Source organism: Lycium ferocissimum, chromosome 4 (assembly GCF_029784015.1).
Source record: "Lycium ferocissimum isolate CSIRO_LF1 chromosome 4, AGI_CSIRO_Lferr_CH_V1, whole genome shotgun sequence".
Taxonomy (NCBI): domain Eukaryota; kingdom Viridiplantae; phylum Streptophyta; class Magnoliopsida; order Solanales; family Solanaceae; genus Lycium; species Lycium ferocissimum.
The window spans coordinates 26,108,168-26,127,433 of record NC_081345.1 but is presented as its reverse complement, the minus strand read 5'-3'; the positions used below and the strand labels follow the sequence as shown (position 1 = coordinate 26,127,433).

The following is a 19,266-nucleotide window of genomic DNA, read 5'->3' as shown; positions in this document are numbered from 1 at the left end:
GGGATTCGACCCCGACTCATAGTTGGGTAAATTATATTTGCATACGACCGTACTCATTCTAATTAATAGAGTGAATTTGGACGTTATCAATGGGGCCCGGTTTAGTGCCTTTGCCCGTCTATGGACCGGTTTACAACCTTTACCCGTAAATTTGAAGAAGCATACACAGCCTTGGGCTTCAGTGACCGTAAATACTCTGACAATGTAGGTGGCACACAGACATGTTGAATCTCTGACCCGTGGTATGATAATGAGCCACGTGAAACTTAGTTCGAGGAGGAGATTGTTGGGTATGCGAACAAAGTACCACATTGGTAGCTGAAAATAAAAAGGAGCTACTTATAAGGAGTTGGATACTCTTAATGATGTGAGGCCTTTTGGAGAAAATCATGCGGGCTTGGCCCAAAGCGGATAATATCACATCATGTTGAGAGTATCTTTGGACCGTTTTATCCCAACAACTGTTAGGTTTTTGGGTTTTCCCTTCCTATGTGGAATTGGATTAATAAAACCCAATCCAATTTGGACGAGGCCAATTTTGCCCAAAATTTCCTCTATATATAGGATCAATTTAGGTCTTATTTTGACAACACAAAAGTGAATTCATAGCAGCCATATAGAGAGAAAAACGTGAGAGAGAAAGCATATTTTCGTCCAGAAATTTTCTGCTACAGCAGTTCGCTTTAAATTGTGCTTCCCGATTCGTTAACCGTTGGATTGTGCTGAAATTTGAACTGGGGGTTCTCCACATCTGGTTCTTTGATTTCCGCGGTGGAGATCAGATTTTGTGGTCTGTAGCTCTAGTTTTCGAGTACGAACAGTAGGTCATTTTTTGGGGTGATTTCTCTCCTTTCTTCACTAGTTTTGATGCTATCTTTTATGTATTGTTGCTCCGTGCTTGGCTTTGTTATTGTAGCCATTTGGAGAACAATATTGTAACTCTTGTTGATTATAGTGGAGCTTTTATGGGCCGGAGGTCCCGTGGATGTTTCCTCTTCACCTTAAAGGGGTTTTACCACGTAAATTTGGTGTCTCTTCCATTCAATTTATTTTTACTTGCTTTGCTATTTTATTGTTGGTATAGCTGCTGCCCGGATTTCCGTTTGTGCTAGTGTTTATTGTCTTCTCTTAGTTCAAATAATGTGGGAAGTTTCGACTTGGGTATTTCTTCCGCTGTTACCTCGTCGTGCAATTTGGTTATTGCTTGTTTCTTCCCAATAAAGTGGTATCAGAGCTTGTGGTTGTATTTGGTTGTGTTGATTGTCTATTTGAATGATGGAGGCAAATATGATCAAGATGATTTGTTTAAATAGCAGTAGTTACCATATTTGGAAAAGCAAGATGAAAGATCTTCTATTTGTCAGGAAATTGCATTTACCTGTGTTTGCTTCTAAGAAACCCGAGTCTATTAAAGATGAAGAGTGGGAATTTGAGCACTTACAGGTTTGTGGCTATATCAGGCAATGGGTTGAAGATAATGTTCGAAATCATATTGTGAATGAGACAAATGCTAAAAGCTTGTGGAAAAAGCTCGAGACACTTTATGCTTCGAAACTGCAATAATAAGTTGTTCTCGAAACAATTGATGAATATTAGATACAAAGAAGCAAATTATTTCTGATCATATCAATGATTTTCGTGGTGTCCTTGATCAACTATCCGGAATGGGCGTCAAGTTTGATGAAGAAATACGGACTTTGGCTTAATACTGCGCCGGACTCTTGGGAAACTCTTCGAATTTCTTTGACTAATTCTCGCTCCCGTAGAGATGGTGTAACTATGGAATATGCTAAGAGTGATGTTTTGAATGAAAAGATGAGAAGAAGATCTCAAGCTTCGTCTTCTTCAACTTCACACTCTGATGTTTTGGTTACTGAAGACAGGGGGAGAAGTAACTTCAGAGGTCAGAATGACAGAGGCAAAAGTAAAAGCAAGTCAAGATCATCCAGGTACAAGAATCTTACATGTGACTATTGTCACTTGAAAGGGCACATCAAGAAACATTGCTATAAGTTTAAGAGAGACCAGAAAAAATAAAAGAAAAAAGGCGATAATGAAAATCGTGTTGCTGTTGTTGCTGAAAATGATCTTCTTGCTGCTTGTGGTAAAAATGATATCAATCTTATTTGTGATGAGTCTACCTGGTTTGTGGATTCAGGTGCCACTTCTCATGTCACGCCAAAGAAGGAATTATTTTCTTCTTATACTCCTGGTAATTTTGAAATGTTACGAATGGGAAATAATAGTGAGGTTGAGGTACTTGGCATTGACAGCTTTGCTTGAAAAGTAAGAACGGTTCGAGGTTGGTTCTTAACAATGTCAAGCATGCTCCAGATATTCGTCTGAATTTAATTTCTGTAGAAAAGCTTGATGATGATGGTTATGATCAAACCATTGGTGGTGGCCAGTGGAAGCTTCTTAAAGGTTCAATGATTGTGGCTCGAGGTAACAAGATATGTGACTTGTACTTATTTCAGGGCTCCATTTGTAGTGACTCAGTAAATTTGATGGAGAATGATACTTCATCAGAGTTATGGCATAGAAGGTTGAGTCATATGAGCGAGAAGGGGATTGATAATTTGGGTAAGAAGAATTTGCTTTCTGGAGTGAAACAAGCAAAGTTAAATAGATGTGTTCATTGCTTAGCCGGGAAACAAAAAAAGAGTTTCTTTTCAGAGTCATTCACCTTCAAGAAAGCTGGATTTGCTGGAGTTGGTACATTCTGATTTGTGTGGTCCTTTTAAAGTAAGCTCTCGTGGTGGTGCACTTTACTTTATGACTTTTATTGATGATCATTCTCGCAAACTCTGGGTATTTCCTTTGAAGTCCAAGGATCAAGTACTTGATGTGTTCAGACTTTTCAGGCCTTGGCTGAGAGACAGTCAGAGAAGAAACTAAAATGCATTCGCTCAGACAATGGTGGTGAATACATTGGTCCCTTTGATAATTATTGTAGACAGCAGGGTATTCGGCATCAGAAAACTCCTCCAAAGACTCCTCAGTTAAATGGTTTAGCAGAGAGGATGAACAGAACTCTAGTTGAGAGGGTTAGATGTTTGCTTTCAGATGCTAAGTTGCGAGATTCATTTTTTAGGCGTAAGCACATACACACGTCGCTATGTTATCAATTTATCTCCTACTTGTTGCTTTGGATGGTGATGTCCCTGACAGAGTTTGGTTTGGTAAGGATGTCTCTTATGCTCATCTGAGAGTCTTTGGGTGTAAGGCCTTTGTGCATGTTCCTAAGGATGAGAGGTCAAAGCTAGAAGTTAAAACTAGGCAGTGTATCTTCATTGGTTATGGTCAAGACGAATTTGGCTATCGTTTCTATGATCCAACACAGAAGAAACTTGTTAGAAGCCGTGATGTTGTGTTCTTTGAAGACCAGACAATTGAAGATTTTGACAAAGCTGAGAAGGTTGATTCTCAGAGCAATGAAAGCTTAGTTGATGTTGATCCAGTTCCTGCGACTATTGCACCTGAAGAAAATCTTCAAAATAATGAAGATCAAGTTGATAATGAAGATAGTGATCATGTTCAGAATGACCAGCGTGATGTTGTTAATGCTCCAGTGGAAGATGATGTGGTTGGCCAGCAACCAGTTGCTATTGATGTTCCAAAGAGTTCTCTCAGAAGATCTATTAGAGAGGAAGTACCTTCATCTCGTTATTCTCCCAATGAGTTCGTACTCTTGACTGATGGGGGAGAACCTGAAAGTTTTGATGAGGTCATGGAGAGTAAAGAAAAAGACAGGTGGTTTGATGCTATACAAGATGAGATTAAATCCTTGCATGATAATCATACATTTGATCTGGTTAAGCTTTCTAAGATAGAAAAGCTTTGAAAAACAGGTGGATTTTTAGGGTGAAACATGAAGATGGTAACCCAGTTCCACGGTACAAGACTAAATTGGTTGTCAAGGGCTTTAATCAGAATAAGGGAGTTGATTTTGATGAAATCGTTTCTCCATTTATGAAGATGTCATTTATTCAGGTTGTCCTAGGCTTGGCTCCTCCACATAGTCGGGTGGGCGAGAATTGTTAGGTTTTTGGGTTTTCCCTTCCTATGTGGAATTGGATTAATAAAACCCAATTCAATTTGGACGAGGCCAATTTTGCCCAAAATTTCCTCTATGTATAGGATCAATTTAGGTCTTATTTTGACAACACAAGAGTGAATTCATAGCAGCCATATAGAGAGAAAAACGTGAGAGAGAGAAGCGATTTTCCTCCAAATTTTTGCACAGCAGTCTGCTTTAAATTGCGTTTTCCGATTTGTTAACCGTTGGATCGTGCTAAAATTTGAACTGGGTGTTCTCTATATCTGGTTCTTCGATTTCAATGGTGGAGATCGGATTTTGTGGTCTGTAGCTCCAGTTTTCGAGTACGAACAGTAGCTCATTTTTTGGGGTGATTTCTCTCCTTTCTTCACTAGTTTTGGTGCTATCTTTTATGTATTGTTGCTCCGTGCTTGGCTTTGTTATTGTAGCCGTTTGGAGAACAATATTGAAACACTTGTTGATTATAGTGGAGCTTTTGTGGGCCGGAGGTCCCGTGGATGTTTCCTCTTCACCTTGAAGGGGTTTTACCACGTAAATTTGGTGTCTCTTCCATTGGATTTATATTTGCTTGCTTTGCTATTTTATTGTTGGTATAGCTGCTGCCCGGATTTCCGTTTGTGCTAGTGTTTATTGTCTTCTCTTGGTTCAAATAGTGTGGGAAGTTTCGACTTGGGTATTTCTTCCGCTGTTACCTCGTCGTGCAATTTGGTTATTGCTTGTTTCTTTCCAACAAAAGTAAGGTAGGCATGGAAGGGTAATTATTTTGTGTGTAGTGGACATTGGTGTTCTTTTCCCTAAAATTTTGAGAGAATCTTTCTTTTTTTTCGTAAAGACAAAACCAAGTAATGGAAATCTTTGACAAGATTAAGTAAATGATATTTGCCCCTTCTTAACAAATGAGTAGCCATAAAAATCAAAATGTTGATCCAAGATGCTGAAGTTCGTTATTACTGTATTAACTTAATGTTTGATTTTTCAACACTTACATATCACCCATATCTTACATAAATATAGTGGCTTCTCAGTTCTCACCATCGCAATTCACGATCTCATACATAGCTCATATAACGACAATCCCATTAAGATAAAACATATAGTACTTAAAATATAATCTTATTTTCTTCCATGCTAGGAATGGCAACAAGAGGAATAACCTTCCTCAAGGTAACTCCAAACTGTTCCTCCATATCCAAATTCTCTGGTTCCATCCCTTTTGGTAACTTCCAATTAAATGGTTGAATAATAGAAGCTAACATCAAATTCACCATCCTTATAGCTAGTGGCATCCCTGGACAAATTCTCCGCCCCGCACCAAACGGTATATACTCAAAGTTCCTGCCTTTGTAATCCACACTGGATTTAAGGAATCTTTCAGGCATAAACTCTAGTGGCTTTTCCCAATACTTCGGGTTTCTTCCAATGGCCCAAGCATTCACGAAAACTTGACTATTTTTGGGCACGGTGTAACCGAACATTTCTGTGTCGTTTAAAGCTTTGCGTGGTAAGAGTAATGGAACTGCTGGATGAAGTCTCAAGGTTTCTTTTACAACTGCTTGAAGGTATGGGAGTTTGTCGATGTCCGTTTCTTTCACTGGCCTTTCTGTGCCTATTTGTTGAATTATTTCTTGTCGCACTTTGTTTAGTTCTTCAGGTTTTCGAAGAAGTTCTGCCATTGCCCATTCTGTTGTTGCAGAGGATGTATCACTTCCGGCAATGAATAAATCCTGTCATCAGATGTCAATGGCACACACATGCAATAAGAACCTCCTAGCTACTTCATATAAATCCCGAGTTTAATTAAGTTTTAGTTGTTAGATGGTCTAAAAGATGTACACATTAGATCATGTCCCTTCTACGATAATTACTGATAAATTTTTGTGACAAACGTTAACTAATAAATTGATACAAATGATAACTTACTTACCGTTACAGGTTAAACTACACTAACAATGTGAAAAATACTTACAAAATGGTCACTCTATGTAATTTAAACCAATATGAAGTGTATATGAATTTGCTTATAAGGAATTTAATCTTTAATGTGGTAATACTTGCCTCCCACATGCACCCAAATAAACAGTTTCTTTTTCGCTTGAATAATAAAAAGAGATTTTAACTTGAATATAAGTCAAAACCAAAAAGCAAATTCAAAGAGGGACAAAAACACGTACCAGGATAAGAGGCTTGATAGTTTTGCGGTCAAATCCGGACTCATCATCTTCACATTGATCAAGAAGTACATCCAAGAAATCCCCTTTCTTCTTCAACCCTGCAGCTCTAGCTTCTATTCTCTTCTCAATGAGTTGTTCAAATATCTCACGCAACCTTAAATACGCTGGCCTTATATGACGTTTCACTCCTTGCAAATCTAGCCACTTTAGAACCGGAAAATAATCAGCCAAGTTAGGCTTCGCACTATACTCCATAATCCTCCACACCAAATCCTTAAACTCTTGAGCCTTCTCGAATTCCGGGTCCACAATATCAATCGAGAAAATAGTGCATGACACTAAATTCAACGTCGTCGCGAATGCAACACGTCCTATGTCAACAGGTGAACCATTATCATTATTATCATTATTATTATCGCATTGTAATTTCCTTATATGGTTCACTAGCCATTCAACCTTTTGGTGACGTAGTTCCTGAAGCGCATCAAGCCTTTGGTTAGTGAACAACTGCGTGTTACATATTTTTCTCTTGGCCCTCCACATGTTGTCGGGCGGAACCCATGCCAACGTGGCTTCCACGTTCGGTTGGGAGGCGACGACATGGGGAACTGTGCGCGCTGAGAGTGTTTTGTCGTGTATTTGGAGGATTTCTTTGGCTGTTTCTGGGGAGGAGGCGATTATGGTTGTGACCGAACCGAGTTTTAGAGTCATGAGAGGGCCGTAGATTTCAGCTAGCTCGGCTAGTGATCGGTTGGGTCTTGGACCTAGCTCGAGGAGTGAGCCGATTATTGGGAGGCCAGTAGGACCAGGTGGTAGCTTTCTGCTGGATTTAGAATAGAGAAATGGTTTGATGATGAACCAGCAAAAAATTAGTGAGATGCAGAAGAGAAGGATAGGAAGTTCCATTATTCTCTCTTCAATTCTTGTCTAGGTAATAGATTACAAAGATGGGAATTGTGTTATTGTGTAGATATCTCTTAAATATGTGTTTTGGTCCTTTTTGTGATAAGCTTACTCCTTCACAAGTCTATCCCATTGAAAAAAAACCGACCCTGTAGTCAACAACATCTAGCGTATCACTTTAGCATTAGTCATAAAACATCTAGAATACAGGTATTAGTCATAAAACATCTAGAATACAGGTATTAGTCATAAAACATCTAGGATAGGAAGTTCCATTATTCTCTCTTCAATTCTTGTCTAGGTAATAGATTACAAAGATGGGAATTGTGTTATTGTGTAGATATCTCTTAAATATGTGTTTTGGTCCTTTTTGTGATAAGCTTACTCCTTCACAAGTCTATCCCATTGAAAAAAACCCGACCCTGTAGTCATCAACATCTAGCGTATCACTTTAGTATTAGTCATAAAACATCTAGAATACAAGTATTAGTCATAAAACATCTAAGATAGGAAGTTCTATTATTCTCTCTTCAATTCTTGTCTAGGTAATAGATTACAAAGATGGGAATTGTGCTATTGTGTAGATATCTCTTAAATATGTGTTTTGGTCCTTTTTGTGATAAGCTTACTTCTTCACAAGTCTATCCCATTGAAAAAAAACCGACCCTGTAGTCATCAACATCTAGCATATCACTTTAGTATTAGTCATAAAACATCTAGAATATTGGTCCTATATAACTTTTGAAAATCAAAAAGGGCACCCTTGTGTGCCAGCTTTTTCAGACTTCCACGCATAATGTAGGAGAGGAGATTGATCACGCTACTTAAAAAAAAAAAAAAAAAGAATTAGCAAACATAAGAATTTCGTCACGTAAAGTTAGATTATGCCGTCCCACTACAAAATTTTCTATCAAAAGGTTAGTAAATAGTAGGGTAAATTGTCAATGTCGTTATAGGTCCGTCTTCTTCGCTTTCCTTCTCTAGTGTTGTGGCCAATTTCCTCAATTCATTGTGTTTAATCACAAAAACCGAACTCTTTTGCACATGAAATTTATTACTTGCTTTATGTTCTAATAGGTGAAGAGCTGTAAAATAAATAACTTGACACTAAATTATTTGCCTACATCCAATAATGACCTCCAGATTAGAACTACATTGACAAGCTTTTCTTTAGTAAAGGAAATAATAAATAGTTCATTTTCTGCTCACTGCGTGACTACAAATCAAAGAGAAAAGAGTAGTTTAGTTTTGATCTTGAGAACAGGGGTTGATCACTTCTTCTTGTTGAGTTGTGTTATCCTTAAAGCTGTGGCCGTCGAAGTTGGAAGTCTCAAATTGAAGACTCGAAGTCAAAAAATAGTAAAATTCTTAGAAATTATTAGACATGAATTTAATGAGTTCAATTATCAGTTACGAAAAATCCAGGGCAAGTGTAATTTGGAAAGTTTAGAACCTAAGTTTAGTTCTTCTATAATTTATTCTGAATGATTATGACTAGCGTTCTTGTAAGGAAAACAATTCTTTAGGTCTAATTCAACACTATAAGTTTATTTCATGAGATGAGAATCGTCGAAAATCATATTACGGGGCAAATATATTCTCTCAATCAATATGAGACATTTTAATTACACCTTGTAATGTGAATAATATACTCTGATCCAATAAGCCAACAGAAAACACCTCATCTCCTCCACTATTCGACCATCTTCAGCCACCAAAACTCCGTTAAAACCTCATGAGAGCTCACTGTCTTCTCACCTTTATCCACCAAAATATTAAATGAAGTAAATCTAACTTTAAGGACAAATTAGGGATTTCAATATTATGGATCCTATTCCGCGTCATTGCATATGTAAAGTCCGTTAAAAATCGGACGACGCTCATCTCCAATGCATGAACCTCGATCCCTCCAGTTGGTCCAGTGCATATTTAATTTTGTGACATCTGTCTATTTCTAGATCTAATTGCTCTTAAATATGCATTGGGTCAACTGAATGATCATGTACTGGAGATGAGCCTCGTCCTTAAAAATCTGGTCCTATACTTTGACATTTCTCCTCTTTCTTTTCTAGTCTATCGAAATATATAATCATCACACACAAATTATACATACATAGAAAATAAAAACGATGGGTTTATTTCATATTTTCAAAAAACCACTTCAGTAGATGTCGATGGCTATTTTCCTTACGTCCCCAGCAGCAATTACAACAGTCCAATCACTTTGCCTCACAAATTATTCATTCATGGGTTTCTAATGCTCTTAGGCAACAAATTCATCATCGAAGCACTGCTGTAGCAGAGGAGCAAGTGGATCCATTTTCCCTTGTTGCAGATGAGTTATCCCTTGTGACAAACAGGCTGAGATCAATGGTAGTTGCTGAGGTCCCAAAGCTGGCTTCAACTACTGAGTATTTCTTCAAAGTGGGAGTAGAAGGAAAGAGGTTTCGACCAACAATTCTGTTATTGATGGCAACTCTGCATTGAACGTACCAATGGATGTTGATTCTTTGTCCAGAGATTTGCGTACAGGGCAGCAGTGTATAGCTGAGATCACTGAGATGTACCATGTTGCCAGCCTACTTCGTGATGATGTACTGGATGATGCTGACACAAGACGCGCGATAGGTTCTTTAAACTTTGTGATGGGAAATAAGCAAAGCTGTACTAGCTGGAGACTTTCTACTTTCCCGAGCATGTGTCGCACTTGCCTCTTTGAACAGCACAGAGGTTGTATCCCTTATGGCAACTGCTTTGGAACAGCTTGTTACTGGAGAGACGATGCAGATTAAGACGTCTTCTGATGAATGTTGTAGCATGGAGTATTATATGCAGAAAACATATTACAAGACTGGATCATTGATTTCAAATAGTTGCAAATCAATCGCACTACTTGCTGGGCATACTGCTGAAGTCTCCATGTTGGCTTTTGACTATGGAAAAAATTTGGGATTGGCATTTCAATTAATAGATGATGTTCTTGATTTCACGGGCACATCTGCAACCCTTGGCAAGGGTTCATTGTCTGATATTCATCATGGGATTATAACTGCCCCAATATTGTATGCCATGGAGGAATTTCCTCAACTGCGTACGCTGGTGGACCGAGGCTTTGATGATCCTGTCAATGTGGATATCGCTCTCGACTACCTCGGGAAGAGCAGAGGGATACAGAGAACAAGAGAACTTGCAAGAAAGCATGCTAGCTTGCCTCAGTGGCAATTGACTCTCTCCCAGAGAACGATGACGAGAAAGTGCAGAGATCAAGACGGGCGCTTGTAGAACTTACTCACAGAGTCATCACAAGAACAAAATAGGGGGAATAAAGGGAATCTTTCAGGTGCAGCCACACATTCGATTTGTGTACGAAAATTTTATTTTCAACATCAAATTAAGTCAAATGCAGACTCATTCATGTTCCGAAAAGAGCCTGATAAAATTTCATAAAAGAAAGACAAAATCAAGTTACAGCGGAAAATCTTTGACAAGATTAATAAGCAAATGATATTTCCCCCTTCTTAATTAATGAGTAGCCATAAAATCAAAATGTTAAGGACATGTACATATCATCCATATTTTACATAGATAGATAGAGAGAGACTTAAAACATGACCTTGTAATTTTCTTCCATACTAGGAATGGCAACAAGAGGAATAGCCTTCCTCAAGGTAAGTCCATATTGTTCCACCGTGTCCAAATTCTCTGGTGCCAACCCTTTTGGCAACTTCCAATTAAATGGTTGAACAATAGAAGCCAACATTAAATTCACCATCCTTATAGCAAGCGGCATTCCAGGACAAATTCTCCGGCCCGTGCCAAACGGTATATACTCAAAATCCCTACCTTTGTAATCCACACTAGATTTAATGAATCTTTCGGGCAGAAACTCTAGTGGCTTTTCCCAGTACTTTGGGTCTCTTCCCATTGACCAAACATTCACGAAAATTTGACTATTTTTGGGCACGGTGTAACCGAACATTTCTGTGTCGCTCAAAGCTTTACGTGGTACGAGTAATGGAACTGGGGGATGTAGTCTCAAGGTTTCTTTTACAACTGCTTGAAGGTATGGAAGTTTGTCGATGTCCGATTCTTTCACTAGCCTTTCTGAGCCTATTTGTTCAATAATTTCTTGTCGTACTTTGTTGAGTTCTTGAGGTTTTCGAAGAAGTTCTGCCATTGCCCATTCTGTTGTTATGGCGGATGTGTCACTTCCGGCGATGAATAAATCCTGTCATCATCAGATGAGTGCCAGGTGTAAGTGGCAATTTGAGTCCATATTTAAAAAATTAGCCTATTTAATTCATATTTTAGTGAGTTGTGTCACTCATATGTTAGGTGGGTAAATATGGGCTTCAAATCTCTTTTTGACCTATAAAAATATGGGCAAATACGGGTAAAATATGGGTATCCATATAAGAACACACTATATCCAATAACAACTCATTTCGAAAATGAGAAAATTCTTTGTTACCTTCCACCCCACCCCAACCCTTACCCAATCACCCACCCCACCATGCCCCACCGCCACGCAACATTTTCTATAAATTTATTTTACTTCTATAAAAAAATATAAAAAGTGAGAAATTTTTTTCTTACCCCCCCCCCCCCCCCCCCTCTAGTTTTTATTTCATATACTTTATTTTACTTTTCTAAATTTTTTATAAAAAATGAGAAATTTTTTTCTTACCTCAACTCCGACTCGTACCCCTCCCCCGCAAATTTCAATTTCATATATTTTACTTTTATAAAAAATGAAAAAAAATTTCTTACCCCCCACCCCACCCCTCCACGAATCCCCCCCCCCCCCAAATTTCAATTCCATATATTTTACTCTTATAAAAAATTTATAAAAAATGGAAAAAAACTTCTTACCCCCCCCACCACCCCCTCCACGACCCACCCCTCCCCCTTCCCCTCCCAAATTTCAATTTCATATATTTTACTTTTATAAAAAATGGAAAAAAAAATTCTTACTCCTCACCCCACCCCACCCCCTCCACGACTCCCCCCCCCCCCGAAATTTCAATTCCATATATTTTACTTTTATAAAAAATGAAAAAAAGCTTCTTACCCCACGACCCACCCCTCCCCCTTCCCCTCCCAAATTTCAATTTCATATATTTTACTTTTATAAAAAATGGAAAAAAATTCCCCCCCCCCCCCCCCCCCCAAAAAAAAAATCAATTTCATAGATTTTACTTTTACAAAAGATGAAAAGAAATTTCTTATCCCCACGCCACCCCTGAAATTTCTATTTCATAATATCAATTATGAATATATGAAAAAATTAATTTAAATTGACAAAAGAAAAAAAACTATAAACGTTACACTTGAAATAATATTACACTTGTATGATATGGGCTAACCCATAATCAACCCACCCATTTATCACCCAACCCATATTTACCCACATAAAATATGGGCGGTTTGAAACCCAACCCGTTTTTGTTAAACTCATTTTTAACCAAACCAAATCCAACCAAACCCACCCATTTGCCACCTCTAGTGCCATGACATTCAAATTCTAAAACCTATTATTAACTTCTTATATAAATCCTAAGTTTATTTTTTGTTCTATAGCTAGCTAGTTTAATTTTGTAATTGCTATAAGGTAAATAACTTGCTATTATGAGTTAACATACAAGATACAGTAAAAGTTACTAATTCGTTACACTTTTAGAATGTATATCGTCGGATGACACTACTTTGTCAATTTTATTTTTTTTTACTAAATACACATATTACCAATATGTAAAACAGGTACATATAAATTAAGAGTTTAATTTGATACACATCATCAATGTAAATAATTTTACATCAGCGGGTCATTCAAAGGATATTTAGAGGCAACCTCCTTATAATATAGAATATGAAACCTTGAAATTAAGAAAAAGTCCCTGCTATGCTACAACAGAAAAATGTGACTAGATGGTCTAAAAACTATTTACAGTAGTGATAATATATATAACGAAAACTCATTAATTCAAGAGGAGGAGAAAAAAAACTTACCAGGATAAGAGGCTTGATAGTTTTGCGATCAAATCCGGACCCTTCATCTTCACATTCATCAAGAAGTACATCCAAGAAATCCTCTTTCTTTTTCATCCCCGAGTTACTTCTTGATTCTAGTCTCTTTTCGATTTCTTGTTCAAATATCTCATGCAATCGTAAATACGCTGGCGTTATATGACGTTTCACTCCTTGCAAATCTAGCCACCTCAGAACCGGAAAATAATCAGACAAGTTAGGCTTCCCAGCATCCTCATTGATAGTCCAGACCAAATCCTTAAACTCTTGAGCCGTCTCGAATTCCTGGTCAACCATATCAATCGAGAAAATCGTGTTCGATATTAAATTCAACGTCATCGCAAACGCCACGTGTCCTATATCAACAGCCGAGCCACTCTCACACCGTTTTCTAATATGACTCACAAGTTGTTCAGCCTTTTGGTGGCGGAGTTCTTGGAGAGAATCGAGTCTTTGGTTAGTGAACAACTGCGTGTTACATATTTTTCTCTTGTTCCTCCACATGTTGTCGGCTGGGACCCATGCTAATGTGGCTTCTGGGTTTGGTTGGGAGGCGACGACATGGGGAACTGTGCGCGCTGAGAATGTTTTGTCGTGTTTTTGGAGGATTTCTTTGGCTGTTTCTGGGGAGGAGGCGATTATGGTTGTGACCGAACCGAGTTTTAGAGTCATCAGAGGGCCGTAGATTTTAGCTAGCTCGGCTAGTGATTGGTTGGGTTTTGAACCTAGTTCTAAAAGTGAGCCGACTATTGGGATACCAGTTGGACCTGGTGGTAGCTTTCTGGATTTAGAATAGACATATGGTTTGATGATGAACCACCAGAAAATTAGTGAGATGCAGAAGAGAATGATGGGAAGTTCCATTGTCGTCTCTTCCTGTTACATGTTTCTAGGGAATCGATGCCTGGATGTAGTTGTTGATATATCCATATTTACATTTACATGTCTCTAGATAAGCTTCAGCTCTAGCTCTCAACAATACAGATAAGCTTCAGACATCACAATAACCGTCTGACTCTATTCCTAAAATAGCCAACAGTACTTATGGATAGACTAGACCTCTAGATATCTTAATTGATGGAGTTTGTAATTTATGGCGTACAAAGAAAATCGCTAAACGCATCAAATCCATAAATTGAGTTAAATTGAGAAAAAAATTCGACTAGTGATTTGGTTTGACTTAATTTGGTGTTGAAAAAAGAAACCCGATCATAATTGTTTGATTTGATTTTAGCTAAAAAAAGTTAAACCGAATCAAATCAATCCGATATACATGTATTTAATTTTTAAAAATATTTTATACATAAAAATATTCATTTATATGTAATTCATAAATATTTCTTAAATTCTTATCTCTTATCATATTATTTCAAGCTTGGACTTAGAATTTTAAATGTCAATAAGTTTTATAGCCTAACTCAACACTAATGCTAACAAAAGAAATTCAATTCTAACACTAGGAATGACAATAATGTTAGATATTTGTTCTTTAGTTTTACATAATTGGTTTAGAGAGTGAAAATACATAACTTAATTTTATTTTTTTATTTGTCATGTAATTAATTACTATTAGCTGTACTTATTTTAGCATTACTTAGTATTCTTAGATTATGATCATTTTCTTTATGACTTATTAATTAGCAATATTTATTTAACCGATTTTATTATCTTCTTTTTTGAATATTTTAATATAATATCATCACTCATCTCACATTTTGTGTTATTTTCTTAAGAAACCCCTTAATTATATAGTTGTATCTTAGTAGGACTAGAGAAATACTTGAAGTAAAAGTTATATATTTTGTCTGAAGACTTTTCCGGAAAAATCCCCAAAAAATCTGAGAAAACAATTTTATTGGTTTAGTTTGGTTTATAGATTTAAAAACCTAACGCAATTGGTTTAGTTTGATATTTAAAAAATCTAAACCAACCTGGTCCATGTACACTCCTAATTAGGGTTGTTCACGGTTTTGTCAAACCGAAAATTTAACCAAACTGAATAAAAAAATCGACATTTGATTTGGTTTGGTTTTAAATTTAAAAAACCTATAATATTTAGTTTGGTTATGGCTCTATTAAAAAATAACCGAATAAATAACCGAACCAAACCGATAAATTATATACAAAAAAATTATAATTATTTATATGTATAATATTAGTTTTTCATAAATAATTATAAATATTTTATACCTTTTAATCATTAATTTGATTTTTGGTCTACTTATTTCACATGATTGTTTAAGGCCCATGTTTTTAAGAATATGTCCAAGCCCATGTATTTAAGTCTTTTAACTCTTTTAAGTGTTAAGTGTAAACCTACTAACAGAAGCTCACGTTAGAGTCTAATGTCTTTAGCTTAAATTTTTAGCCTTTCTTTGTCAGCCATTTGATTTTAGATTGTTTCTTCTTCTTTTTTTCCGAATTTATGCCTTTCTTTTTTCTTGTCTGAATGGGTCCTAAACTTCTAATATTTTTCATATGAAAAGGACAGAGGTTATAGATTTGGAGGTTCCTATAGAGGATACTTCGAATATCGTGTGTGTGTCACGTGTCAAGTACTCTCTAATGTCCTAATACTTCTTCTGTGGGTAATCCTCCTAAAAAGCAGAAAAGAACAACTCCTTGTAGTCGAGACCCTAGCCTTGGGGATAATGATAGAAAAACATTTGAAGTTTGGGATCATTACACAAAGTTTTTTTAATAAAATGGGAGAATTGAGGGCAAAATGCAAGTGCTACCCCAAAGTTTAGGATCATTACACAAAGTTTTTTTATTTCATATATTTTCATTTTAATTTTAGGTAGTTTTTATGTTTAATTAATATGTATGTTTGTAACAACAACTAAAAGCTCCTATGCTCTACTTTATTTCCAGGGTATGTGTATTAAGATGACAAAAATGGTGCAGCCACTACTAAGTTAGTTTTTAGCTCCCTATGTAATAGTTTAGTAACTTTGGGTAACTTGAGTACTACACTATCACTAATAGTGAAAATGTTTCGATGATGTATGTTCCACCTTAAACTATAAATAAAAGTTATCGTTTGAACAAAAAAAAAGACATGTCTTTTTCAACTTTTTAATGTTTTACTGATAAGTCTCATGTCTGCTAGTCATAAACCGAAAATTCAAATCAAACCGAACCAAACCGGTGGTTATTATTTTATTTGGTTTGGTTATGGTTTTAGACATTTAAAAACCGACTAAATTGGTTTGGTTATGATTTTAATCAATAATCGACCTAAACCGAACCATGAACACCCCTACTCCTAATTTGTATATGTATGAATATCCTAGGTTGATAAGCTAATAAGCTAACATGTATGATTCTTGGCTAAGAGAACTATAAATAGGCCATCTCTATGTAACATACTCTGCTGAGAAATACAAAAGATATTCTTCCTTGCGTTAATTGCATTTCTTCAATTGGCACTTGGATGGTAATAACTGGGAATCAACAAGGAATGTAATGGGATGTATTGGATATGTTCATTATTAATTAGAGATTTCATGTTCGAGCACTAGGAATGAAATTTATTTTGATTGGGAGTGTTACCCCCTTGAATAAATTTTAAGCAACACAAATTTGTATCGGGCCAATGGGTTCCGGCCCACGAGGCTAAAGAAAAGAAACAACTTTTTTCAAGAAAGATTTCTTTTGCTTTTTGGTTCCCAATTTAGTGTTTGGTAACTGCTTTGCAACTCTGACTAATCCTAATTTGTGAGATGTAAGATCCATTAAAGGGTAAGCGGGTTCACTAAAGGGTCGGGTAAGTGCTCTCTATCCTACATTTTTTTTTCACTCTAAGAGTTCAAATCTGAAACCTCTAATTAAGGATGGAGAAATTCTACGTAACCTAGTAACCCACTATAACTCTGGTGTTAGGATGTCACTTAGTATTTATTGGGTCATCAACATCTAGAATATCCGGTCCTATAACCAAAATTGATTCAAACTATTTGTAACTTCTGACTTTTGAAAATCAAAAGGGCATTAATTAATTTTTCAGAATCCACCTTTTACTACTTGAGAAAAGCATATAGTCATCAAATATAGTATTTATTGAATAAATAAAGATAATTTAATCTAATATTTTTGTAATTACTGTTATTACATGACTTATTAATGGTATGTCAACCCCTTAAACGACAAATAAATTAGAGCTTGAAGTATAATACAGAGAAACCATAAAATTTAGCAATAATTAACTTCGTCACCCTAGACTTATCATCATTTCATTTCATTTTATTGATTTGTTCTATTAAGAAATAACATAAAATTCTTGTCACATGCTCTTTCAGTCTCAAAATATTTATCGTTCTTACTAAATGACGTAATACCTAAGTAATGACGTGATAGTTGTAAACTTTTAGGAAAAAAATATTTTAAAAATTAAAACCAATATTTAGATTAATTTAGCACTCAACCCACTCTAAAGCCATTTTTTTGCGCGGAGTGCCCTTCTTTTGGGCTGGTCTTTATATTTTGCCCCTCATTTATGTCTTCTTTAATTTTTGCCCTTGCCACTTTGTTTAATGAAAGTTTTTTGACGAAATTACCCTTACCCCATTAAAACTCTTTCTATTTCGTCATTTGCTCTTTTCTTTTCTTTTTTTTTGCTTCTTTCCTCCTCTTTTTTGTGTCTATCTCATCTGTTCTAAAACTTAGGTACGAATTTGGATCTTTTGCTCGTTTCAATATTTGTTTTTATGTTAAATTGTTGTTTGTTGAATTGATACCTTTGTCTTCGTCATTTTTTATATTTAATTGATCCTTTTTTATTTAAAATTATAGTGTTTTGTTATAGTGTCTCTACGATTTTTTCAACTTTAGTTTCGTTCCCCATGTATATATTTTGATTTTTTGAATGTCGTAATATGTTTTAGCTGATTTTGATATGCGTTTTGGTTTTCTCTTTGTTGAATCTTTGAAGTTTTGCCTGTGAACAACTTTTTATGTTGTTACTGCTATTTTTGTTTAATAATCTGGTTTTTTGAAGAATGTGTTTCTCTGAGGCAACATATGCCGGGTCCGGCAGAGTTTATGGTTTTTGAAACTGAAGTTATGCCGGTTCCGGCATAAAGTTATGCTTGTTCTGGCATAACTTCATGAATTAAGTTAATTTATGTGTGTCTTGATTTTTTAGTATTGTCTTGTTAATAATTTTGATTTTTATGCAATCTTATGTGTTCTTGGTGTTGTTTTGTTAATAATATTTTGTTTTGGTTATGAAAAATGAAAGTTTGCCTCTCACGGCATACTTTGTAATTTTTTAAAGTGAACTTCTCCTCCTCAGACTTGTCTAATTCTTAACACTTGTACTTTTTTATTTTGCTTATGAAAATGAAAGTTGCCTCTAACAAGATACTTTGTTCTTTTGTAAAGTGAAATTCGCCTCCTCCGCATACTTTTCTAGTTCTTAACACTTGCGTAAATTTTTGTTTTGCTCATAAAAATGAAAGTTTGCCTCTAACAAGATACTTTGTTCTTTTGTAAAGTGAACTTCGCCTCTCCTCCGATACTTGTCTAATTCTTAACACTTGTGTACTTTTTTATTTTGCTTATGAAAATGAAAGTTGCTCTAACAAGCATACTTTGTTCTTTTGTAAAGTGAACTTCTGCCTCCTCCGGCATACTTTTCTAGTTCTTAACACTTACGTAAATTTTTGTTTTGCTCATGAAAATGAAAGTTTGCCTCTAACAAAGATACTTTGTTCTTTTGTAAAGTGAACTTCTGCCTCCTTCGGCATACTTGTCTAATTCTTAACACTTGTGTACTTTTTTATTTTGCTTATGAAAATGAAAGTTGCTCTAACAAAGATACTTTGTTCTTTTGTAAAGTGAACTTCCTCCTCCGCATACTTTTCTAGTTCTTAACACTTGTGTAAATTTTTGTTTTGCTCATAAAAATGAAAGTTTGCCTCTAACAAAGATACTTTGTTCTTTTCTAATGTGAACTTCTCTCTCCTCCGCATACTTGTCTAATTCTTAACACTTGTGTATTTTTTTTATTTTGCTTATGAAAATGAAAATTGCCTCTAACAAAGATACTTTGTTCTTTTGTAAAGTAAAATTCTCGCTCCTCCGATACTTGTTCGAACTTTG

At 35.9% G+C, this 19,266-nt stretch overlaps 2 protein-coding genes and 1 pseudogene across 3 annotated transcripts; 1 reads left to right on the top strand and 2 right to left on the bottom strand.

Annotated features, from left to right (window-relative positions):
* Positions 1 to 4,841: 4,841 nt before the first annotated feature.
* On the bottom strand, positions 4,842 to 7,240 carry LOC132051989 (geraniol 8-hydroxylase-like). Of its 2 annotated transcripts, XM_059443307.1 has the most exons (3): positions 6,800 to 7,240; positions 6,232 to 6,757; positions 4,842 to 5,784 (listed from the first exon to the last, which is right to left on the bottom strand). In XM_059443307.1, the coding sequence occupies exons 1-3, from the start codon at positions 7,135 to 7,137 to the stop codon at positions 5,161 to 5,163; spliced, it is 1,488 nt and encodes a 495-aa protein (XP_059299290.1). In that variant the 5' UTR covers positions 7,138 to 7,240; the 3' UTR covers positions 4,842 to 5,160. The 2 variants fall into 2 exon arrangements, with proteins under 2 accessions (XP_059299290.1, XP_059299289.1); XM_059443306.1 differs by having other exon boundaries at positions 6,232 to 7,240.
* Positions 7,241 to 9,417: 2,177 nt separating this feature from the next.
* Positions 9,418 to 10,551, top strand: LOC132051991 (solanesyl-diphosphate synthase 1, mitochondrial-like; annotated as a pseudogene).
* A 77-nt stretch (positions 10,552 to 10,628) lies between these two features.
* LOC132051990 (geraniol 8-hydroxylase-like) lies at positions 10,629 to 14,196 on the bottom strand. The gene is made up of 2 exons (XM_059443308.1): positions 13,144 to 14,196; positions 10,629 to 11,362 (listed from the first exon to the last, which is right to left on the bottom strand). The coding sequence occupies exons 1-2, from the start codon at positions 14,023 to 14,025 to the stop codon at positions 10,736 to 10,738; spliced, it is 1,509 nt and encodes a 502-aa protein (XP_059299291.1). The 5' UTR covers positions 14,026 to 14,196; the 3' UTR covers positions 10,629 to 10,735.
* Between the last annotated feature and the right edge of the window lie 5,070 nt (positions 14,197 to 19,266).

What these genes read in the sequence shown, in the direction of transcription:
- LOC132051989 (XM_059443306.1), bottom strand. Translation starts at nt 7,137, where the DNA reads ATGGAACTTCCTATCCTTCTCTTCTGCATCTCACTAATTTTTTGCTGG. An exon ending in CTATCAAGCCTCTTATCCTG is followed by an intron (nt 5,785 to 6,231) that starts GTACGTGTTTTT and finishes ATCTGATGACAG; the next exon opens with GATTTATTCATTGCCGGAAG.
- LOC132051990 (XM_059443308.1), bottom strand. Translation starts at nt 14,025, where the DNA reads ATGGAACTTCCCATCATTCTCTTCTGCATCTCACTAATTTTCTGGTGG. An exon ending in CTATCAAGCCTCTTATCCTG is followed by an intron (nt 11,363 to 13,143) that starts GTAAGTTTTTTT and finishes TGATGATGACAG; the next exon opens with GATTTATTCATCGCCGGAAG.